At 30.6% G+C, this 26,661-nt stretch overlaps 1 protein-coding gene across 4 annotated transcripts in view; it reads right to left on the bottom strand.

Annotated features, from left to right (window-relative positions):
- Positions 1–4,809: 4,809 nt before the first annotated feature.
- The window catches only part of Bche (butyrylcholinesterase), a 65,856-nt gene continuing 44,004 nt past the window's right edge, over positions 4,810–26,661 (bottom strand). For 2 of the 4 annotated variants that reach the window (XM_046441720.2, XM_046441721.2), the window contains 2 exons: positions 14,157–14,323; positions 4,810–5,320 (listed from right to left, as the gene is read on the bottom strand). In XM_046441720.2, the coding sequence (XP_046297676.1) occupies positions 5,196–5,320; positions 14,157–14,323 (292 nt within the window). In that variant the 3' untranslated portion in view covers positions 4,810–5,195. Of the gene's footprint in view, positions 5,321–14,156; positions 14,324–17,176; positions 17,198–18,878; positions 18,994–26,661 lie in introns of those variants that run through there. The other 2 variants (XM_058578479.1, XM_058578480.1) reach the window with 2 other exon arrangements.

The raw sequence follows: 26,661 nt of genomic DNA, 5'->3' as shown, positions 1-26,661 counted from the left end.
AGAAATCTCTTTAAGGTAAATAATGTAAAATTATAAAAACAAAATTATATGCAGTGTCTTTAAAATGGTCCTTGTAAATGAGTATGCTTCAGGTTAAGTTATCCTAGCTTCCTGTTATATCTTTCTTTGGGATGATCATATTTCCTAGGATCTGTTCCCAAATGCCTAACAGTATATTAAAAATTTGCCTTCATATGTAAATTTAAATCAACAGTGGTTTCTAGACTACCACCCAAAGATCTATAGCAATTCTGTCATTAAGGGGGAAAAAGAAGAGACAAAAGACATGACAGGAGAGAAAACAAAACAAAACAAAAACACAACTGTATGTACAAAATAAAACAATCAAATTGTTTGGAGACATTCTAATAGAAAAAAAATACTTATTCATGAAAATTTCATTTTGTGTAGAAAAGAAGAAGGAAAAAAATTCTGAAAATATAAAGAAATACTTAATTGAAAAATGGCAACAACATGAGATTAATAGAGGTATGCAAATTATCTATCTGAAGTCTAAAGATCATTAAAATATTAAATATTCAACACTTCTTACAATTCAAGTTCTGCTACATCTTCAGATTTTCAAGAGAATTTCTATTTCTTCTTTTATGCAGAATAGTTGAGCTCATTTTGATAATATCATACACACATGGAATTTGATTTATACCATTTCAGACCCTATTGGTCCCTTTGCCTTCCCTCCTCCCTCCCTTTATTCTTCTTCCTTTACTGATCTTCCTTTCTATCATTTATTTATTTATTTTAATTAGGGCTTTCTCCTTATACATAAAGGTGGAATTTCCTGAGGTATATTTATATGTTCACATAGGATGATTTTGTTAAGTTCAATTCCTTATTTTCTCCTTTAAATTTCTGTTCCAGATTGGGTTAGGTCAATCAGTATATTCCTCTATTTTTCACACCTTTGGCATAAATTGGGAGTGGCTATCCTGAATAGTTGATTAATTGGTCAATGGATAGAGAGATGGATAGATGATATATGGGTAGAGTTTCTTTGCATGTACTTTAAAAATTGTTTTAGAATGCTTGACATTCTTAAATGTATCTTTAGCCTTACTATATTTCTTTGATACCTTTTTTACCCCCTGGTATTCTTGATGTGTTGAAAGATACCAAAACAACTGAAGGAGAATGGAAGGTCTCTTTTCAAGAAAACAAGATAACACAATAATTGCCTCAGGAAAAAAAAAAAAAAAAACTTGGTCCAGTACTTCATAATGAAAAACAATTCTTAGCATTCACCTACTTATTTCAACAATCATTAGGTAATTAATATAAAGAACATCTTTTTATGATACTGGAAAGAAGGTTTACCTATAATTGTGAGCGTTCATAGGATAGTTAACACTTTTTACATTAGAAATACACTGGAACATAGTATAAAAATTATAATTATTTATCTTAAATCTGAATTAATGTCATTGATTATAATCAAGTGAGCAAATTCCAGATTAGCTCAAAGTAAATCATGATCTTTTACAATGATTGTTATTATATAAACCACCATAAAATATTGTATATGCACATAAAATTTAATATTTCTTAATTTTTAAATACACCTTTCTCCAAAGCATATAATTATTGGGAAAAAAATGATATCCTGAAAAGATAACTTACTAGTGTCTAGGTCTTAGGACAAGAGTGTGCACTTTCAGCAATTGCTGTTATAATTAATTACTTGTAATAAGTGCATTTCTTTCTCACCTAAAATTGCAGATTTTACAATCTTGTGAGTACTATAATATGAAAATTCCTCCAGAACTTTAAATTAACCATCTAGGATGGGCATGGGTTTCCAAACTTTGTCACACATTTAAACTATTCAGGGATCTCTAAAAAATTCAGATACTTGTCACCCCCTTTCCCATTGTAATTTAATTAGTATGGGGAGTGGCATGTCTCTTGGAATTTTTAATTTCCTCTCAGCTAATTCAAATATATAACAAAGTTTTGAAACTATTCATCTAGGACTTCTTTCTTAGAAAAAACACTGACCTCAAATATGTCAAGATAAATAGTGCTATCATAGAGAAATAAGTCAGAACCACCAGGGAAACTTTTGAAAGTACTAATTTCTAGGCTTCATTCTCAGAGATTCTAATTCAATTGGCCTAGTGTGTTTTAGACCAAAGTTATACAAAGGATTCTAATGCATGGTTAAGGTTGAAGTTTGGGAATCATTGAGCTAAATTCTCCACGTGTCTATGTGAAATTCTGATTCATTGAATATATCTACAATTCCCTAACTAATCTATTCTTTTACATTGAGATCCTCAAGTCTGAATGGCACATTTTGATAAATTCGGTTTGAGGTGGCTACAATGTTGTGTCTTCCCCTGTCCCCTCCTAGTCCTTTGTTTTTCATGTTTCCTTCTGGTTCCCCAAAGATTCACAGTGCTATTGACTTCTCATATAGTAGAATTCAACTCTGTTGCCTCTTATCCTGAATCATTTACTCAATCAATAAGCATGGAGCACACTGTGGAAGCATTGTACAAGCAATCATTAAGTGAGCATCCAGAAATGACTCTCATGATAGCAGAGCATTGACAGCTAATTGCCTTGAAAATTCAGTTTTGTTCACCAGTAGGGTAATCATAAGAAATTAAATTAACCTAAGAAAATGGGCAATGTTTAGAGGAAAAATCAGCCTTCTTTTGATTACGTATGAGTTTCTGTGTTGTCTATGCATAGCTATTTTTATTAGGGTCAGCTGGTAAAACTATTATACCAGTTCTCTTGCCTTTACATCTCACCTTTCATTCATGGTGAAATTTCAACTAAAGATAAGAAAGAACAAGGTAAGCTAATTTAGAGAAGCTGCGGCTTATTGTAACAGGAGATTTCTCTCTTTATTTCCAAAAAATATGATTTGTAGATGATCACATTTAGATGTTAGTGGTAGATTTGAGGCATGGCAGTATAGAGCTTTTATCATTCTTTGCCCTAAAAACTTCTAATGCCTCTCCATATTTGCTTAACAGTATTTTTCACTCAATTACTAACAATATGATTGATTTAATGTCTCCATCTTTCAATTTGTAAAAAAAGAAATTTCCAATTATAGCATTACTTGGAAATAGAAAAAAATTCTTGTGTTTTATCACAACCACCTCTAATATGTTATATATGTTAACTATTTTTATTATTACATATGCATAAATGATACATATTATATTTGTAAAATATATTTTACATTTTATTTGATGCTTAATTAGATAACTATCATATGACCATCATACACTCTGTCTCATATTCTGATTGTGTCCTGCATGAGATCACTTAGTGAATTTCTTTAATATCATCATGTGCTGAATACCAATAAACTCCTGTTTGTAGAAATGTGTGTGTGTGTGTGTGGTTAAATCTGACGTTTTTGCTTTACTTTTCCATAGTCAGAGGGTTGATAGTGCTTCCAGTTTGTTTTACATTAGGAAGATCCAACAAAAGCTGTTTATTTTTTTTTCCTGCACATCTTCATTTTAAACCAAACTCCCTATGAAAGAGAAATTTCACTCACTGTTGAGTTTATTACCCTATTCAGCAATATGCAGAAGGTTACATTTATTAGAATACTTGGCAAAACATGTCACAGCTGAAATTATGTTAAGATTTATTCATGAAATTTATTTTCAAATTGGCCAGAAATTAGTTTACTTTTACAATTATACTCTTTTTTCAGAAAATATTCCATAACCAATTTTTAGAAAATGAAAACTAGTTATAATTTTGTTTCTTTTAAGGTATAAGACTTGTTACCTTAGTCCTTATAAGTATTTTGAATACTAAAGCATAAAATATGTTTTCCATTATGTAAATAATTGATCAAGCTAATGTCCTGACACTAATTGGATTTACTATATTTGCTCTGTTACAGATTTATGTATAATTATCAGTTTTTAAGACATGTACCAAGATTAAGTGATAGTTCCCATGAGTCTGTGTATATGCTAGAAAAAGGACTTTACAAAATGTTGATATTTCAACTTACCAAAATTTTTCATCATGAGCCAGTTGAAATATAAACCTCCAAGGAGAAATCAGAGACAAGAATTTCTGTATCTTCATGCACCACTATATCTTTGGAGTTCCTGATTTAGAATCTGCATCTAAATTGCCCTTTTAATGGCCATCACCCAAAGAGTCACTCAGAGTTCATGTTACATTAAAGATAGTTGTGACAAAACCCAGGTTGGATTTGATATCATATATGTTATACAGTAAGTGGACATTTTTGTTTTATATTTCCTTCCTGATTCTCATAAGGAACAATCACACAAAAGGTAGTTGAATTATCAGGCTTTCTCTTATACACCAAAATCATGGTTTTGGAGGCCATTTTTCCAGGATTCTAGTATTTTTTTTAATCACTTAAGTCTTTTGATGTAAAATCCTCTGATTGATGAAACAGGATTATGTTTGATCATCACCATTAAAGGCACTTTAAGAGCACATCTGTGAGATGGGTAATTAGGGACCCATCATTAATATGTGCAGGACAAGTCCTAAACACATGGAATGATCCCATGAACCAATCCTCCTCCCATCTTGGACATAAGTTAGTTTGTTCTTGCTTTATAAAGAGACTCCTTGATTTTGTCTCTTGATGGCAACATTTTGATTTTATGATCGTTACTTCCAATATGCTCAGCCTCTCATTTTAGGATTCTCTCTTGCCTTTGTAAAACAAAAAAGAGGGGAATTATTGTCTGTGCTTGTTTTAATATCTCACATTGGCATTAATCTTGCCAACTGATTAGAAGAAATAACACTGTAAATTATAGCATCCAGTGTTTCAAGATTTTATTCATTTTAAAAAGATTGTTTTTTTAAGAATAATAATGAAAATATATATGCCACTAAAAACAAAATACATTTTGGGGAAAAACACTTAGTTATTCAGAAAATAAAGATTAAAGCAGCACATCATTTTAATATGCATATAATTAATTGTCAAACTTCATATTGTGAAATTTAATTAAACGTGGTCTAACCATTTGGGTTTTGAAATGCTAGGTAAAATACTAAGTGAAAGATGTGAGGGATCAATATTACCCTTCTGGCAGTTTTGTTTCAGCTATATAATAGCTTTCTTCGAAGATGTGTAGAGAGCTACTGATATTTTACCTTCATCTAGAGGAAAATGCACATTCTCTAAAGGGTAAATCTATTAATTAGAGACCCATACAGCTCTCTTTCTTGCTGGTGTAATCATTAAATTGATTTTTCCAGTCCATCATGTAATTGTTCCAGCGATGGAATCCTGCTTTCCACTCTTGTTCTGCTTCATCAATATTTCCTGTAGAACATGGAATAAGTTGCATTAATCTAAATTTTAATCTGCTTACATTAATTGAAAAATAATTTTGATTATAGATGCCATTTTCTCCAAGTACACCACATAGCAATTCTTTATTCATTATTTAATATCAGCTTCTATCTCTACCTGATAAATTTTTAATACAATTTTAATGCATATGTGAAAATATAAATAACACATGTGTAAAATTTCTATAAAATGTAAAAATAAATAAAATGAAGAAATGGGTTCATATATAATACTATGTCAAATTACCTAACATGTTTCTTTAGCCTCCGAGAAGATATGTAGATTCGCTTTCATTAATCCTTTTCAAAATAACAAAAATATCATGTGAAGCATTTTTAAAATATGTAATTATATAGCAGAACATTATTGTTGGTAAAATGCTTACACATGAGTGTTTATCAATGCATAAAGAGAACTCTGAGGTTATCATTACACATATTACATTTTATTTAAATTCCAAACAATGTTTAGCTGTTGTTCTAGCTGCCTACTGTGTGAAAGCAGTTTATTAATTTCTTTGTAAAATAGAAAGATAACACAAATCTCTTTTCAAGCAGTTCACAAAGTATTCATATGTGTCTGGAGAAAGGAGTGTTTGGCCAGAAATAAAATGAGGCAATAAACCAAAAAAAGTTTTATGAATATCAAGAAACTCAAAATCCTGATTTATTTGAAAGTATATTAATATACGTGAAAATTAAAAACTCAAAATGTTTCTGATATAAGTAGACAGAACTGTAATGTGGTTTAAGTTATATAAGCATTTTATACATTTGTGATTATCTTCATTCTTAAATGTTTAAGATGCTGCGTCATAGTCATTAAACTGAAAAGAAAATTTTAAGTAATTTCAAGAATGCTGAAAATAGGAACTGACAATTTATTTTAATATATACTTTTCAGTTTAAAAACTTTGAAATTAATGGTAATTTTGTAAGAAATTAATTTGGAGAAAACAATTCAATGATCCATTTTCAGTCTGCATGAAAATCAAAATGTATAAAACATTTGAATATCCATTAAATTTCCTTTGTATTTTAAGATATATTTAGGTTTGGAGTATTTATAATGCTTGGACATTGGACAAATATTTGAAAATTTATATAAAATGTCCCACTGTTATATAAAAATAGCCTTTCAAAGATCAAACACTATATATATATATATATATTTAATAATAGAACTTTCCTAAAGGGTCAAAAACACATTAAATATGAAAAAAAGGATTTTAAATATCATACCAAATAATCCCCTTTTATTCTCCTTTAATGATAATTACATGCTATTTTAAATGTTACTGACAAAATGAGGACTCTATAAAGTTAAAAACTAATAAAAATTTTATATAAAAAAAGTTATTGGTAATTTAGCATTAGGACATGAATTTTAATAATTACAGAAAAGATTCTGGATCTGACTTCCTTTTCTTATTTGTGGAATGGTCCCAAATCTAGTGATTCATGTAAATGTAAATGTAAAGTTGTTTCATAATCATTATGTTTCATAATTAAATATCTATACATTTTAGTGTTTTGAAAAACTTTTTAGTGCACAAATGCTGTGTAAACCTGAGGAATTTTTGTTTTGACTTTAAAAATAGTGTTGACTGAAACAATAAAATATGAAACATTTAATTATTTTCCAGCAAAATCCAAAAGAAGTTAATGATAAGAAAATGAAGGTTTTGAGGACTGTATCCCAAACCAAAATTAAAGTTTTTTCTCCTTTCCCATCTTCCCTTCCTTTTGTTCTTTTATCTTATTTCTTCTCAATTTATACTAGCTTGTTTATTCCTAAGAACATAAAAATCTAGTCATGGGACAATGTCTCCATTATTTTCAATATCAGTGATAACCAGTGACAAAACCACTTAACTGGAGTACGGAGAAATGTCACAGTTAAGGATTACAATTTTTTTCAAAATTATTCATTTATTTAAAATTTGAGAGAGGAAAGACCATTACAGTAAATCATATTTGATCTAAAGTTAATCTCAATACAATTATATCTTAGAACAGAGTGACACTGCTTAAAAAAATGGGTTTCCTATATTGATCAAAATACAGGGTTTAAACTAGAAGTATAACTGAAAGCCATCAAAATAAATTTTGTCTGAATATAGTAATCGTAGAAAATTAATCTTGTTTTATAATATTTCTCATCATAACCAGTCATAACTGAAAGTCCATAAGTATGCTAATTATAGTAATATGTTGTATGTGTACAAATATTCTTTGTAGAAAGAAAAAAGTTAATAAAATTTGAATGACTAAGAAATGAAAGGAAATATAGAACATGGAAAACAAGTGAATGGTTAGCAATCAAATTAAAAGTAAAATATTGATTAACACCATATTAATATTGATTAACATCCCTACACCTGTTTAATTGTTTAGAAATTATTTTCTATTTTTAATGTCAATTACAAAAGTAATATTGTCTACTCACCAGTCACCATGAAACCCCCAAAAAAACTTATGTTGTCTTAACAAAATGCTAATTTAGTAATATTTTGAGGGGGCTATATAAGCATTACTCATATCATTTAATATTGAAGTGAAATTGTCTTCAAATAAGTTAATTCTTGGAATCCTCTTTCAACTTCTTTAGAAAGAAAGAATTCTAACTTGAAGAGTATTATTATTATTATTATTATTATTATTATTTTGTCTCTCTAGTGGTAATACTTTATATTTTTGGGCACTAGAAACAATGGAATGATCACCAAAATATATTAAACTTAATTAACTTTTATGAAGAAGTACAGATCAGTTGATAGGACTTCCCCAGTTTTTATGCAGAATGTGATGTCCTCTTTATTCATTCCATACAATTTTGATATAATGTAAGTATGGACAAATATCTTCTCATTTGTAATATAAAAAATAGAGCAATACTATTTACTAATTATCTTCAACTTATGTCATTTAAATGACATGCAAAATAAAGTAACATAGAAAAGTAAAAAGTAAAAGATCAAGAACAAATATATGGCAGAAATATAAATAAAAGAAAAAATAAGGGCAATATGAATAACACAAGAAATTAATCAAGGTCAAAATCTTAAATAAGTAAATGATTATTCAGAAATAAGATTAAAAATCTTCACTACTAATGAAAGTAAAAATTCCAATGATTGTTAAACAAAGGAGTATCACAGTGAAACATAGGAACTAAAAGCACTATGGAAATATTAAATACATGTTAAGAACAATAAATTGTAGAATTAAATTGTAGAATTTAACTCATCTCCATTGTTCCTTGAATACAAATTTCCATTTAGAGGTAAATTTAATTTGTCATACTAAAACAGGAAAAAGCACTTTCATGGTAAGTTTTAAAGAATAAAACAAATATAAATAAAATATAAAGTATAAATGAATATAAGAGAAGCTAATATATTCTTGATGCAATCAAGCAAATAAAAGCAGCTATTTGGATATACAGTATTGCCTCAGAAGTGAAATTATTATGTCGATGCCATATAATACTTCCAGAAACTCTAAGTAGACTAGGTAGAAAAACTTGCATGCCATGAAATCTAACACTTTCAGGAATTAATAACCAGAACATGTCAGAATTCCATTTAAAATTACTAAATGGCTTTACTTAAGATAGAATTTAAATTCCTTTGCATGACACACGAGACACTTCATCTCTGGTCCCTGCTTATCTGGCTTCTCTCCACTTATCCTTGGGATTAAGATTCAGTGCAGGTATCTTCTCTTAAAAGCTTTCCATGATCATGCACCCTGACTCTACCACTTCACTGTGAGTGAGCAAACTCTATCATTTTTATTTGTGTAGCTCTAACTGATAGTGCAATTCCTAGGACACAGAAGCAGACAATAAGCTCTGTAAAAATTTATCAAATTAACTGATGAAAAAATAGAAAAAAAGAGAAATCATATTTCTACCAGATATTTTGTTATACATGTCATAACATGCTCTAGAAAATGCTCAGTAATTAGTGAAGTGTTAACTACCTAGGAAAGATAGTCCAATCAAACTCCGTACACCTGTTTAATTGTTTAGAAATTATTTTCTATTTTTTAATGTCAATTTCAAAAGTAATATTGTCCACTCACCAGTGCACCTACCACCCCCCAAAAAACATCTATCTTAACAAAAATGCCAATTTAGTAATATTTTGAGGAGGGGACTATATAAGCATTACTCATACCAATGTGTAATTTGACAACACATTGATCTCCTAATATAGATAGAAGTACATTTTATACTCTGAAGGCAAAGCTCCTCTTCAAAAATCCAGAGAAGAGTGAATGGGCTGGGCGCGGTGGCACATGCCTGTATTCCCAGCAGCTCAAGAGGCTGAGACAGGAGGATCCCAAGTTCAAAGCCAGCCTCAGTGATGCTGAGGCACTAAGCAACTCAGTGAGACCCTGTCTGTAAATAAAAATAAAAAAATAGGGCTGGGGATATGGCTCAGTGGTCAAGCGCTCCTGAGTTCAATCCCTAGTACCAAAAAAAAAAAAAAAAAGAGTCAATGACTAGGCTTACATTAATAAAACTAAATTCTGTGAGATTATGGATTGTTTTTATGTACTATAAAAATAATAGATAATGCAGTTTTTGTTTCCTGAAATATAACTGTTTAATGATAAAGTGAAAAATAAACACAGAGAATCTGAATATTTATGACAATAAGTGCATAAATAAATTTATGATTTTACCTGAAGATTTCTTAGAAAAAGAGTGATCCTTTATATTTATGATAGCAATTTTAGTATGAATATCTAAGGCATAATAATACATTACAAGTGTAATGAGTTCATATACATAAATATAAATGTATTTTAAAAGTTTTTTTTATATATTCATGTATATGTCTTGATAAATACGTTCTATTAATTTGTTATTATTTTTAACTTTCTTATTATGCCTAGAATTAAATGAGATTGTTTCATTTTTTTACAATTTCATTTAGATGAGTAATTTAACTAAAATTATTTAAAATGGCACAAAATATTTTCTAAAATATAAAACAGAGACAACCTGCTCTATGTGTGTGGGTTTTGGGGAGTATAAGAGGATCAATTTTTTTTGTTTGACAAAATAGAAGATAAAGAGAAAGGAATAGCAATGGGAGAATAATAATAAGAAAAAGTAATTTCATATACATATGAACATAATTTGTTTAATTCACATTTTTGTAACCTTTGTTTTGCCCATATTTTGTATTATTTGAGAAAAATGTTATTTTTCCCTTATGAGAAGAATAATAATGATAAGGGTTTTTGTTTTGTTTTGTTTTGTTAATAAAAGTGATTAAGCAACTTGTCAGCAGAACTTAGTCAATTTATTTAAATCAGAGACATTAGAAGTTGTTTTAGCTCATTTGTTCTTCTATTATGAAATGACACACATTGGGCGGCCTGTGCACAACAGAAAGATACTTTTCACAGTTCTAAGAACATGATTAAGGCACCCACAGATTTGAAGTCTGGTGTAGTCGTGTTTCGTCTTTCATAGATGGCTGTCTTATCATGTGTCCCTCCTGTGTAGCAACAGAGAAGTTCTCTCAGACCTTTCTTATAAGGGCATTAATCCCATGATGAAATCTGGACTCTCATAACCTCATCACCTACCAAAGGTTGAACCTTGTAATACCACCACATGGTGCGGTCAGATTTCAGCATATGATTTTTAGAAGGACACAGACATTCAGATCACAGAAGGAGAGAATTAAAATACAGTTTGATCAATTGATCTAAATTTTTACTGGAGGTAAGTTAGAAGAAGACACGAAATTGACATTGAATTGTGCCAAGTATGATAATTAAAACACCATAATTTATGTATTCGAGAGTTCATTAAAATTTATTTCATCCCCCATCTTATATTTATTTCCCTATCATGGACTAGTTATAAAAATTATCAGGGAATTCATATTTTTATGTAGTAGCTCAAAAATGTATTAGATTTCCTATTTTAGTTTTAATGTGGGATGAGATGATAGAATGAACTACTTTAAATTCAGGTTCGGCATTGTGAAAACTTCTTGAACAATTAAGTTGATTTCATTATAAGTTACTCAACACCTTTGTCTTTGTTTTGATTTACTGTTAATGATGAGTAGAGAATTCAGACATATTAATACAATAAAATCAGTTTGATTTTTTATCTCCAAATCACCTGTCTGCTCTCATTTTTGGTTGTCAGTCTTGCTTATTGATTTGCAAATAGAAGTAAATAACTACAAAGTAACCAATCCAAAATATATATGACCTCTTCAATTTTTTATTTGGTGTTCTTTAATTTTAGCAAGCAACAATACCACATGATTTATTCAAAGGCCAATGGAAAAACCATTATATCTAATATTTTTCTTTATTGGGATGATATAATGGTCAAATAACTTCTTACTTTAAATAAATTTACCCTTTCATTTTTAATGGAAAAGACAATATCATTGAGAACAAATAATGGGTAATTTCTCCACTTAACTTTCTTTATTCAGATAAGCATGAGATATAGTGAAAAGCAGAATTTGATAGAATTGGAAACAAATACTGTAACTTTATTTTTTACAGGTGCATGCAATAGCTCCAAGGCATGGACTGAAGTATAGCCTGGAAGTGAATTGCTAGAATTCATGTGTTTAAACAAGTTCTAAGAATCAGTCTATTTGAGAACATTTATTGCTCAAATGTAAACTATCACCGAAATAGTACTTATAAAGTTTAGTGAGCTTCTGGTATTACGTGAAGTAAACATTTCTGCTTTTAAGAAAACCAGTCAGTAGTTATCTTCTGAAATTTTCATTTATTTGTAGAGCTACCTTAAAAAATAGCTAAGTCCTTCAGTTATCTTATTGACACTAATTTTCAAAAAAATTAAATATGAAAATATTTGAAGTTTTGTGGCTGGAAAAAATAAGAGATGGCAAGAACATGTGTTCTTAAACTTTTTAATCTCCATACATTGTTTATTTATGAAACCTAAAGCATGTAACTTCAAATTGGTTTTGTTTGTTTAAATGTAATGATTTTTAATTAATGAGTCTATTGTTGATGTTACTATAATCATGACATATATTTAGTTTACAACTTACAAATTCATATATTTAATATGAAAAGTGTTTTGGGGGAGGAATTTTTAGAAGAAAAATGGTGCTTAAATACAAAATTATTTTTTAAGCCACCTTGGATCTAACCTTAGTGTGGTACTAGCCCAGAGCAAGTCAGGTATTTCTATAGAGCTCAGTGGGGCTCAAGCTCTGACATTGTCCAGCATTATTGCAAGCAGCAGCAGCTGGTCCAAAATATTGGAATGTGTTTATTCAACCTGTTTTGTAGCAGATTAGTATGTTGACAGAGAGATATTTGAAGCCTGTTTTCAATGTTTTCTAGTATTTAAGTTTTATTTCATCAACAAATAAATTACCATAGACAACTTGTGATGAAAAGGATTCAGTTTTTCATATAATAAATGAGTCATTTAAAATCACCATTGCCCTCTCCCCTCACTTATTTTCCTTCAAATTAGGATGCACTCAATCAAAATATTTTAAATAAAGATGAATATGTAGTCTGTGATATGTTAAATAGTATCTGTTTGGGCTCTTGGCAGATTAAATGGGTTACCTCATTGTTATTCACATGTGGAGGACACAAGGACTGCACTGTTGCTTTGCCAAGGGAGGCAGAGACCCATCTCTGGGTATATATTATGTCACACAACATTGGGCGATACACAGAGCACTGGTATGTAAGAAACATATCCTAAACAGATGGAGTACACAATCATAATGTTGATGAGTAATGTCTGATAATCAAAAGGCATATTAAACAATCCAGTGCATCTCTAAGATGTTCATATTTGTCTGAAACTAACCCCTAAAATCTCTAAACAAGAAAATAAAAACATACTGTGTTGCGACATCCTATTTGTATAGTCTGAAAATTACAGACAACCATGACAATCAGAATGATGGAACTCAGCAGCAATAGGTCAGCTGATTGAAAGTCAATTGCCTTTATTTGAAAACTAAAATTTAAAAATGGACTTGAGGAACAACATGAATTATTAATGACTGGGTATTTTAAAACTTGGCAATGAATTGAATATGAATTTCATTCTTCTCAGAGACATCAAAGTAGGATGATATACGTCTGATCACTCAAGCTAATTAAAATATTTTCTCAGTAATGAATATTGAATTAATGATAATCAGAACTGATTTTTATAGTATTTCCTTATATAGTTTTGATCAATTACACCCTGAAGATTAGTTAACCACATTTGTTTATAATATTATGTAATTTACACATGTGTGTATGTTCTTAAATACTTTCAATCTTAGATTCCTTAAAACATTTTGATTATGTTTTTAAATATGTAAATTTTGGAGCTCTTTCATCCCACAGATTCTATTTAACAAATTAATTTTACCTATTTTTAGTACATACTTTTTAATTCTATACGTTGTTTATTTTACGTATTTATTCATATATTCATTAATTCATTCCATGAAGATGGCTGAGTAAGTAGGGCCCAATTTAAATTTTATACTTCTCCAGGACGAAAGTTATTTTTGATTTATTTATTTAACAACTAAAATACTACTAAAGTACTACTCCTATAGTTAGTGCTCAAAACATATGTCTAAAGTTGCTGGAAAAAATGTTATTAAAATTATGGACTCATTGGAATCAAGTAGCTATAAAGTCATAATATTGAATATTAACATTATTAAATGAACAATGCCTCAAATAGTAGACCTCTTCTCATTTATACAGTTGCAAGCTATTATTTAACCAAATGATAACAAACACACAAATACCTGTCATTTCCAAGACTTTGGGAAAAAACAGTGTCCAGAATCGGCATTGTTGAGCACGTAGTTTAGTGTGCACACTTGGAGATCCTGTGTTCAAGCTTAGGTACTTTTGTTCAGTGCTTTTGAAGACTGGCCATCTTGTGCTATTGTTCTGGGTCCCATTTGGATGCCTAAATATAGACATTTTATTTCTTTTAAAATAATTTTTAAATAAAATAAAAATATTCTTCTGTAAAACAGTCAACAAGCATTTTGAATCAGTCAAAAATGGTGATATATCTTGGTGATCTCAAACATAAATGAACTGGGTTGATCATTTTTAGTATCTTGAAGCAGTGTATTAGTAAAAATTACATAAATTAAAATGTAAAGATGAGTTTACTGCATGCATTTATATGTAATATACCAGGGAAAAATGTTTTCAATTTCAATAAAGTATTTATTGATTTATACTTAAACATGCTCAAAAGAACATGTTATTTTTGTTCCATTCTCTTCCCAGGCCCAAAATTTTCACCATGAATATGAATACCATCTACTCATTGTTTGAGACACATCTCCTCATTATGTAGTGACCTCATTAATCTACGAAACTGCTTCATCTTACTTTTAAGATCTTCTTATGTTCTCATAGATCTAATTGATTAAAAAAACTTCAATTATTCCCTCTTGGGTTCAGATAAAGGCTAAAAATATGGTGTAAGCCACATTGCTGAACTTATTTTCACATATTTTTTTTTCATAAAGTAGCCAATAGGAACTGGGGACAATTCTCTGTAACTCTCAGCTCTATTTTACTTCTTTGCCTTTATTCCAGCTTCTAATTCTATTTGGAATTTCTTTATTTACCAATCTCATGGGTATACATTTGTTAAAAAACTTCATAATATATTTTTGTTTATATTTCCAAATCTGTAATTGTGATTTCAATAAAAAGTTGACTCCATTTTTATTTTTAGGTTCATTTATACCTTTCTAGCACTCCATAAACATGATTACCAAGATATCATAAAAATGGCTCTAAGTGGTTAGTGGCTAGTTTATAGGTTTCTCATTAATGCATCTTTATGTTTTTAATATTAGTTAGATACTAATCTAGGTTATAAAGATACAAATAAATATGGGACATATAGTTTTCCTCAGGGAATTCATAAGCAAAGACATTAATGGATGCAAAGAACCAACAGTACAAAGTATCCTGAACCATGTCTAAACAAAGGACACTATTTGTCAGAAGAAGGAGCATTCACTACATGCTTGAAAGGAAATTACCTGGAAGAAAGGGATTCTGGTTGAAGTAAGAAGAGAAAATAAGAAACTGAATCAGAAAGGTAAGTGGGGAAGACTAGGGAAAAGGAAAAGAATAGAGAGAGACATAAGTAAAAAATTTGCTTCTTGGTTCAAATAATGATAAAAATATTATTTCAAATTCTAAGGTAGAAGAAGCTACCCTTAGAACTAAAAATTTAGGATACTTTTGTTATCAAATTAATATCTGGTAGCCTAGGTAAATAGTTTAGACTTTAGCTTATAGGGATTTACTACTCTTTAGGGATTTTTGATGAAAAGTCTGTCACAAATGCACTATTTTATAAATATTAATCTGAAGGTGATCTTCACAGTAATTTTTAAAAAGCCTATGAAGTAGTTATAGTTCCTTCTACCAGACACAGAACACTAAATTAATAAAGATAATCAATGAATGCAATCCTTTCTCTTAGGTTTATTTTTACCTTAAGCAAAAATATATACAAACTCCATTTGAAATTTTCTAAGTTTAGTACCTCAAATTCTTCATCATTCAAATAGATCTGTAGATCATTAATAGAAATTTGGAAGTGTTAATAGATCCATGATTTTGGGGGACTTGAGGAAAGGTGTTAAGCAAAAGCCTCTGAACTCAGCAGAGTTATGGAAAGAGAAGCATTCATCCAGCATAGTTCTCAAGTGGCAGGTTTTGCCATCAAGAACTTGTATTGAATAAGCACCATAAATTCATATTTTATCATAGAAGCAGGCATACTCAACCGTGAATTCAGGAGCTTTAGAGATAAATAGCTTCCTGATGGACTAGTTGATTTTATGTAGCAATTGGATGATTTAATAAGGATTATTAATAACCATAGCTATTCAAGCTAAACCAAAATCATAGTAGGATTGAAACCTCCTGCTTTAGGGTGTTATTTGAGAGAGGTCAAGAAGAAAATTTCTCCATATCACAGATGGCACACTTGTCTAGGAGAATTATGTAGTCTTTTTCTTTTCTTTTAAAGCTGAAGAAACTAACAAGTACAGCTGCTTGAGGCAGGATATTAAACCAGGAGAACCATTGGTCTGATTCGGTACAGCAATTCTAATGTTCCTAAATTGCCCACTTTCCTTCTAATTCCACTCTAATTAACTTATGGCACCGTTTTAACTGCACATTCATTTTTGGCTTCTACAAATGTGACTTAAACGGAGCTGACTTGTACTTGAGTTCAAGAGCAAAGCACTAATGGCACTGCCAGTGTTCATTTAACAAACTTTGTCCTATGATATAACTCATGACATTCCAAATTGTAATTCAAAGATAATAAAATCCCTTTTTCTATGGATGCAGATATAGTTTTCAAAAAAATGAATGAAGTAGCTATTGAATCGATAGAGCATTTTACTCTATAATTTGAAGAAAATCTCCTAAGAATTGAAAACTGAACAAGAGATACATCTCTCTTCCTGTCTGTATCAATTAAAATGTTGTAAAATATAGCATTTTTCCCAGGTAAACAATTCTGAAACAATATATAATTTTGATTTCAAAACTATATGAAAATTTTAAAACATCTTGGATCGGCTATTTCTCAAATGTATTTTCTGCTTTTGCCACAAAATAAGATGTCAAAGTGATTATACCTGAAAATTTTGAAGAATACTGAAGATCATACTGTATTTTTACTCTCAAGTTCTTTTTCTACTTTTTGCTATACCAAAATGATGGAAAGATGCTCTATTACAATTTGCCTCTTATGCAGGTTTAAAAGTTTGTAAGACACAACCTAAGACTGGAAAATAGTCAGACATTATCATCCAATATCTGTGCTCTAGAAAATTACATGCATGTCTTTGATATTTGAGCACACATTTAAAAAAGACATAGAAATGAATTTAAAAAAATGAATTGATATAGGATGACCCTATGAAGATGTATGAACTTAGTTTTATGTATAAATTTTCTTGGGATGATAGTTATCTGAATCTTTCTACCCAATTCTAACACAGGAATTAAGATTTTCCTTGATGAAGAATTTAAAGGCTTATCATTTATAACTTGCTTAACATACTTAATTCTAATTACACACAGCAATTTTGAAATGCATATATTTCAATATGATTTAAAATCTAGTACAATGAATCCAGGTTTTGTAGTTTAAAATTGAAAAAAAACACTTGAAATATTTTTCTTTCATAAGAGGGTTGACTGGAGACAGTTTACAATGAATAATAGCTTGAAAATGCAAATATTCTTGTATTCATATGAAATATGACAACATGTTTAAATAAAAATATACCTTAAGGAATAGAATGGCTGTAAGAGAATTGGAATTTAGAAAATAAATTCATTAATTAATTTAACCAATATTTATGGAGTATATATGACATAAAATAATTTGAATAACAGGAGATTTAACAGATAAAATAAAACGACTACATATTTCAGTTTTGATTCTGTGAGAAAGAAAACAAGCAAGAATGTATATATATATATATGTGTGTGTGTATATATATATATATATATATATATATATATATATATATATATATATATAAGATAGTAATAGGATGTAGAGATGATAAAAATGGGGAATGGGTATAATAGGAAATGGCAAATAAGTTCAGTTGGAAGAAGTTGGTGGTGGAGTATATAATATAGACATTGGAGCCAGTTGCAATGGTACACAACTTTAATCCCAGCTGCTCATGAGGTACAAAGGTCACAGGTTCAAGGACAACCTTGCAACTGGTAACTTAGCAAAAACTTGTCTTGGAAAAAAAAAAGTCTGGGATGTAAGTTCATATTGAAATATATGCATTTCGAATGTTGATGGAACATTTGCCTAACATACTTTAGGGCTGGGGTTCAATCATAAGTACAACAAAATAAATTTTAAATACTGGCCTTTTTAGTTTTTTGAAGCTGATACTTAAATAATTGTTATACATATTAATGAGTTATCATTTGATATTTTGATACATGTGTACATTATATAATGTTTAAATTAAACATCTTCTGAAACATCTATTATTGCTTCATGTTTTTTGTTTGTTTCTGTTTTTGTACTGGGGATTGAACTCAGGGGCACTCAACCACTGAGTCATATCCCCAGCCCTATTTTGTATTTTATTTACAGACAGGGTCTCACTGAGTTGCTTAGCACCTTGCTCTTGCTGAGACTTGTTTTGAACTCATGATCCTTCTTCCTCAACCTCCAGAGGTGCTGAGATTATAGGTGTGTGCCAAGGATTCTGGCTTGCTTCATGGTTTTTATGATATAGATCTCTAACATCCCCCAAAGGCTCATGTGTTGAAGGGTTGGCCCCCAATGCAGCAATACCCAATAGTGGAACTTTTGGGAGGTGATTGGATCATGAGAGCTCTAATATCATGATTGAATTAATCCAATGATGAATTCATAGCTGTCTGTTCTACAGGGAGGTGAGGGAACTGTAGAATGTGAGACTTACTTGAAAGAAGTGGGTCCTTAAAGCATGCTCTTGAGGATTATATCTTGCTACCCTGTCCCCTCTCTCTGCTTCCTGGATGCCAGGAGGTGAGCAGTTTTGTTCTGCCATCCACTCCCTGAAATGATATTTATTCTGCTTCACCACAAGACCAGAAAAAACAGAGCCAAGTGGGCATCTACTGATATCTCTGAAACCATGAACCAAAATAAATATTTCCACTTTTAAGTTGTTTTTCTCAGGTATTTCATCATAGAAGTGAAAAACTGACTAACAATGGTGAAAAATCTTTTTTTTCTAGCTTTTTGATGTACACAGCATATTATTATTATCTATTTTCACCTTATTGCAAAATATCACATCAGAACTTCTTACTTCTTTAGTAACTTAGTACACATTGATCAACTCTTCTCCATCCCTGGCTTTCCCCTTCTCACCCCCATTTTTTGTTAATCACCATACCATATACTATGAGATCACCTTTGTTATATTTTGCATGTTTGTTTTTTTCCAGGTTTCTTTGATATAACCTCTAAATCTTTGAAGTCTCACATCAATCTGATAGGTTATACTAACAAAGAGCCTCCTGGTGAGTACCTAATAGTTTGGCTAATAAGATAACTGAGGATGGAGCTGGTTACACTGATAATCTTAGGGCAGGAACTGACCCTGTCAGAAAGTTCAATATGTGACTAGAGAGTTGAGACTTCTAGCCATGTAATCTTACTATGATGTAGAAGGAAGGAAGGGGGGTGAAGATCAAGATCAACAATGTGACCAATAATACAATCAATCATGACTTTATAATAATATGCCAATAAATATTATACACACAAATCTCTGATCAGCTTCCTGGAATGGTGTGACAGGTGGGTAATGAATCTCCAAGAACAGAGAAACTGTGCATTTCAAGCCTTCTATGCAAGATTGTGCTTTATTTGTTTCTTTCCTTGCCTATTCTGATTTGTATTCTCAAGCTATAATGTAACTGCAATTATAATTAATGAGCTTTTCAGAGTTCTGTGAGTAGTTTAGGGGATTATCAAATCTGAGGGAGTCCATGTGATTCCAGATTTGTAGCAGGCTAGTCTGAAGTGAGAGAAGCTGTAGGGATCCTGAGCTTGTGAATGATGTCAAAAATCTTGGGTTGGATTGACTTGGCAGTATGGCTAACTATGCTCCTGACAGTATGGATAATTAAGCTTTGACTAACTTTAGTTTGAGAAGATTTGCAACATTTAATAGCAAAAGAACTTTTAAATAGGAACTGGAAGAAGGAGTAGGAAATACAGTTATTCTGGGGGAAAGTATTTCAGGAGGAAATACTGGGAGATAAGTGAAAGGAAAGCTATTACATTTTTTTCATACCCTATAGTTCTTTGTGCCTAGTCTTAGAGGAGAAAGAATGAGAGGGTTTGAACAAAGAAAGTATAAGATCACACTTGCATTATTTATAAGATCATTTGGCTGCAGTGTTCGTAAAAAAAATTATAGATGGCTCAAGGCTAGAAACAGAAACACCATTAAGAGATTACTGAAATAATTTAGGTGAGAGATGATGATTGTTTGGAAGAGGGAGGTAGTAGTATAAATCAAGGGAAATAACAAGGCCTTGAATATATTTTAAAGGTAGAGTATTTATGATAGACCAATAGGTAGATATTGTGGTAAAGAGAGGTGTCAATTTTAATGATTCCAAGCATCCTTGCCTGAGAAACTGGAAGAATGAGTGGAGCTACTATACTATAAGAAGTAAGACTACAAGAAGAACATGTCTGGAGGACAATACCAATAGCTCACATGTGGTGGATCTATTTTATGTTTCATTTTTAAAGTTATTTTTAACTGAGACCAAAACGTAAACATTGTATTATTAACCAGGTAATGGGATATTCTGATATATGAGAACATTGTGTAATTTTAAATCAGGTTGAAAAATATATATTTTCTTTAACATTTATTATTTTTTTATGATGAAACATTAAAAATACCTTCTATCATTTTTTTAACTGTACAGTACATTATTACCTATAATCACCCTACTATGAAATAGCTCAACAGGAATTCTAGCTCCTATCTATAATTTAGTACTTGTTAATCAACCTTTCCCCATTCCACTATGCTCCCCACATTTCCTGGTCTCTGTGAACCACCAACCTATCCTTAACTGCTATAAGATCAAATTTCTCGCTTTCCATACATGAGTAAAATTGTTTAGCACTATGCCTAGCTTATTTTACTTAACAGAATGGTCTTCATTTCCATCTATGTTGCCACAAATAAAAATATTTCATTCCTTTTTACAGTTGAATAGAATTACCTTATGCATGTGTGTCACATTTTCTTTATCAATTCATCAGTGCATGGACAGTTAGGTTATTTTTGTTTCTTACCTATTGTTAATAGGGATACAATAAACATGGAAGTGCTAAATATCTGACCTTTATTGAGCAATAGGAATATAGCCTTTTGTGAGAGAGAAATGAGAAGAGAAGGGAAAGAATGAGGAAGAGAAAAATAATTTGTATTATTGATCCTATTAACAAATGTAATCAAAAGGCAACACATGGCAATGTACTAAACTTTCCAAGAAAAAAAAATCTATTTTTTAAGCTCTATTAAAAAAGAACAAATTACATTTCAGTTAAATGAACATTAGAAAGATGAGATATATTTAGCTGCATATCATCTTCTAACTTAAGAATAATAATAGCCACAGGAACAAGAAGCATGCAGAACACGAGGTGAAGTTTTAGCACTACCAATAAGAAAAGCCCAATTATGATATAATATAGCTAGATGTATGCTATGAAAATGTTGAGTCTGAAGGATGAAAAGATATCCATGATGTTGAACCCTATATATAAGGTGAGAGTTCTTGAGTGATCTCTGGTGTGAGGCATCTTATCTTAACATAATCTTTTTCTTTTTCTTTTTTTTAAAACCAGAAAATCTTACCAAGTAGCTTGCACAGGTTATTAATCAGCGTTGTGTAACTCAATTAGATTTAAGAAAATAATGAAATAAAAAAAATGACTTCAGTAGACACAACCATACTTCTCTTTTTAATCTAAAAATGTTTCAACACTTTCTACCCTTTTGAAAAAAATTAATTTTAATTTTAAACTATATAAATAAATTTAATTCTAAGTTTATACCTGAAAATCAATTTCTCATTTTAAAGCATGTGTCTATATCTTATGAAAACATTTAAATCTTAATTCATATTTGAAGAGGGTGGTGTACTTAATACACTGTCCTAAATACCTCACTAAAGTAGCTGGAGAGCATCATGAAAACAAATTCATTCCTGATGCTGCTCAGTTCTCAGTAATTAGGTTGCATTGCACATCTTCACTTGTTCATCAGCTGAAAGGGCAAAGGGTTGTAGTATACTGTTGGTGTGATGGATGAACAAAGCTTTCATAGTCTGGAAGATCATTCTTTCTTCTTTCCTATGCATTGTTTGTGTAATTTGTTGGAGAGTTAAAGAGAAATACCAGGCGATGTTTATTCTCCTCCAGCTCTCCAGAAAATGAACTAGGCTGAATACTAGATCAATTTAAAGAGAAGCAGAAAACCTTCCTCCCTCCCTCCCTTTTTTCTTTCTTTCCTGACTCCTGTGTTATCTTCCTCCCTCCCTCCCTCTCTCCCTTCCTTCTTTCCTTCTTCAATTCTTCTTTCCTTTCTTTGCATCAGTTTGGCAAGTATATCCAGTTGTCGTGCCTAATTTTTAAATGTGAAAATACACACTATTTGTACCTATTTTTGTGTTCTAGTGAGAGCAAAACAAATACTGCCATTTGGAAGCAGTCATAAATCCCAGAGGAGCTATAGCCCAATGATCTGCAGAAACTTGAAATGTACTTTCATACAATGGCATTAGAGCATTTATTTTAATAAGGGAATAAGCTTTGCATTAAATATGATTAAATGTAGATAAGAAAATAATTCCAAACTTGAAACAAATTGACTTTTTTTTTTTGGCCTTCCAAGTTCTATCAGTTTTGCTCAGTTCATGTCTGTTTGCTCTAGTCTGTGCCATACAGTTGATGGCAGCAAGCCCACAGTTTCAGGAATGGGCTGAGAAAATGCCAAGAAAAAGTCCTTAGTTCTGGAGTAGCATTTACAAATCTTAAAATAGATTGATTTTAAAGAAATACTTGAACATTAGAAGGACTTGGGATTAAAGATGCTCCTGAAAATTATTATTAGGGCAAAGCCTTGATTATTATGTTTTTAATGTGTATTTTAAGCATATCAAATAATTCTTGAATTCACAGTTATATTCATTATATCATGATTCATGGGTGGTACTCATATTTCAGTAATCATCTCCATTAGATTGTAAAGGTCCATGGGAACAGATAATGTCTGTTTTGTTCACTCCCACAGCTTAGGATGGTCAATGCTCCAAGAAAAATCAGTTTCATAAAGATTTTACCTACCTTAGCACTTGTTTCATTGTGAAAGCCATTGACCGATTGTTTTTGAATGAAACTTTAAAGTGTTCAGAATGATACTGCATGAAATAATAAATTATATTCTGCCTGTCTAAATGAAACAACCAAGTTGTTTTTTTTCTTCTCATAAAAAATACTAGTGTGCATGGTAAGATATTTTGACATTATGTGAGACCTATTTCAGAGGTGTGTAAATAAATAAGAATGATATACTTCAGCAAACCTATTTTGAAACTCTTTTTTATTATCTTTTAGACATTGCTGTATGCATTTTTTATACAATAACTCAATCCTCACAACTGTTCTTTGAAGGAGGTAACATTATTATTCAGATTTCATAGAAAAGGAAGCTGAGGTACATAAAGAAACTTTTCCCAGTTCACACAACTGTAATGGCTAAGACTTCAAACTCAGAAGGTTATATTCCATGATCCCAAAGTCCACAGTTACAAAAGGATAAATCTGATGTTTCATGGTTCACCTAAATGCCTCAAATGAACATTAGAATTTTTATATTGCTGTTTTCTAATGAAATGTAGTTTTATGCAGTTTTCAAAAGCAAGATATGAAAGCATTCAATTTTCAATGACAGAACCTGAAATATTAAAATGTTTACTATAATAGTCATGGCTGTAGGTGACTATTTCATCTTCTTATTTCTTTATTACATATTCAGAAGGCATACCCATAATATCTCAGAGAATGTTGGGTACAATTTGATAAATGAAACATTTTAAGCTTTCAAGTTGAAATATCATATTTCTTTTTGCTTTTTTTTTTGTTCTTTATAAAAATTCAACCCACTTTCCAAAATTTGTTCACTATTTAGTGTTGTATCTTCCAAGTGGCACAAATCTCACCTTGGACTCATGAGAATATTATTACCCTACATTTCTTCATGCTTTTGGAAAAGATATTACTATTTCAGTCAAATTTTCAATCTGAACTTTCTTAAACCTAATCTTCTGATACAAGTGGTACATTGTGAAGGAATTTAGGGAAAACATTAAAATGTTAAACCCAGTGTTACTTTATGTGTAAATATGCACAATATCTAATGTGCAAAGAAAACTTTTAGGTAACATAATGAATATAGTGCAAACTAAAATTTTAAATACATTATGCATATTTGATTTTGTCCGTATATCTCCATATAAGACATTGTTTCTAGGAAAAGAAATGTGACACAATCAAATGTGCTATGTTAAGGTGCACAGATAGCAATGGCACTATTTTGGGGGAGGAAACTTTCAGCATAGAAAGTGCTTGAAGTTTCAATGCCATACATCTGTGAACAGAATGGAAGCCAAGTCCTTCATAGTTTAAAGATGAGCATCTAAGCAAATAGAATTTCTAATCCTTAAGATGGTGCTGCTTATGAAATAGCCTTATTTTCTTTTAATGATTAATTTAAGATACTTTACTAACTGGTGAAAACCTTTGATGAAAATAACATTAAATCAATATTAATAATATAAAATATAAAATCTCATTTTTTTCCAATAATTCTCATATTAATTAATTGACAAATAATTAGCCAACTAAAAATTATCTACATTTTCCATAATTTAAACTTTTATGGTGTCCCATTTTAGCATTCAGTTTTTTATGACTAAAGAATCCTAATCTTAGCTGGGTGCCTTGGCATACGCCTGTAAACCCAGTGGCTGGGGAGGCTGAGGCATGAGGATCGCAAGTTCAAAGCCAGCCTCAGCAAAAAGCGAGGTGCTAAGAAACTCAGTGAGACCCTGTCTCTAATAAAAATACAAAATAGGGCTGGAAATGTGGCTCAGTGGTTGAGTATCCCTGAGTTCAATCCACAGTACAAAAAAAAAAAATCCTATCTTGTCACCAGGTAATCTAAAACTATGTTAAGATAAAAGATTTTTTTATTTTCAAGTCATTTCAGTTAACTGTTTCATAGTATGTCTACTACTTAAATAACTTTACTTTTTGGTCAAAAATAAATATTATGCCTTTTGAATTAAAAAGTAGTGGCTTCCTTGAAGTAATACAGCCTAATCTCCCACTTAGCTTTTGTTTTCTCTACAATAGTAGTATAAAACTAGTCTAACTTCAGTTTACTTTCTACAATGGGATGTGTGCCACTTGTTAGACAAGGAGATTCCAATCCCTGAAAAATGAATTCATTACTAAATGTAGTTGGAAAAATAGATCTATATTAAAGACTTAAAATAATTACTAGATTTTTTAAAATTGGTGGTTTACAGATATACATAAAGGTGGAATTCACTGGGTATATATGTAGTAGAATTTTGTTAATTTCCTTCTGCTGTTTCTTTTGATGTGTGAGAAAATGAGGTTACTCTTACCTGGCATTGTATCATATGCTTGTCAGAAATTGTTGCTTTTTTTTTTTTAATAATCCAAAATAAAATGCTGAGGTTTTTTTTTTTTTTTTTTTTTTTTTTAAGAAAGCTCTTTTTATTTATTGGATACTATTGTCTACACTGTACCAGGAACTTGTCTGTAGGTAATGAATATAATAGTGGACAAAACAGAGTATCTGACACTAGAGATTTACCTATTGAATCAGTGGAGATAGAGAATAAACACACAAGTTAATATATATTATAAATATGGGCAGCAAAGAAAGCAGGATAACCAAGTAACTAACTTGAAAGATCATACAGTAATTTGGAACTGGTTTCTGAGTCATACGAGCTATGAGCTCAACTAAGGAAGGGTATTGGAAGCAAAGCTTCCTTCCTTCACTTCTTGGCTACAGTCATGTGGCTTTTACTTGAAAACCGAAACATGAGAAGGATGAACAGCCTGGACTTTGCAGTATTCACTGATGCTAAATTCAGCTCAGGCAATTCCTCCCAGACTCTTTTTTACTGACAGTGATGAATGTGATTTCTGAATGACTTGCTAATTACAGCTAAAGCCCTCAGGGAATTTTATTTCTTATGTCTAAAGCAGATGAGTCATACTAAGAACTGCAAAGGCAATTATTTATTTATTTTTATAATTAAAACAATTACAAATCTAAAGGAAATGTACCTTGGAAATTGTCTCATGAATATTATGTAAAATCTTATATGAGGAAATGATTAAGAAGCAAAAGGATGTTTTATGTTTAGCTCTATAGAAATATTGTTATGATCAGGTATTAACATTTTATATGAACAGGTAAGAATCAAATAAATTGTACATTAACATGGCATAAATAATGAAACAATACATAAAAATTAGTAAATATAAAGACTTTTTGAAATTGAAAATCATAAAATATCTTCAATCTAAGGGATGGAATAAGAGTTCATGTACAGCATTGAGGTTGGAAGCCTTGTAAAGAA

This window comes from Marmota monax, unplaced genomic scaffold (genome assembly GCF_021218885.2).
Source record: "Marmota monax isolate L192 unplaced genomic scaffold, Marmota_monax_Labrador192_F-V1.1 WCK01_AAM20220418_F8-fsc00407, whole genome shotgun sequence".
Lineage (NCBI taxonomy): Eukaryota > Metazoa > Chordata > Mammalia > Rodentia > Sciuridae > Marmota > Marmota monax.
The sequence above is the reverse complement of the archived record's forward strand: the minus strand, read 5'-3'. Positions and strand labels throughout refer to the sequence as shown.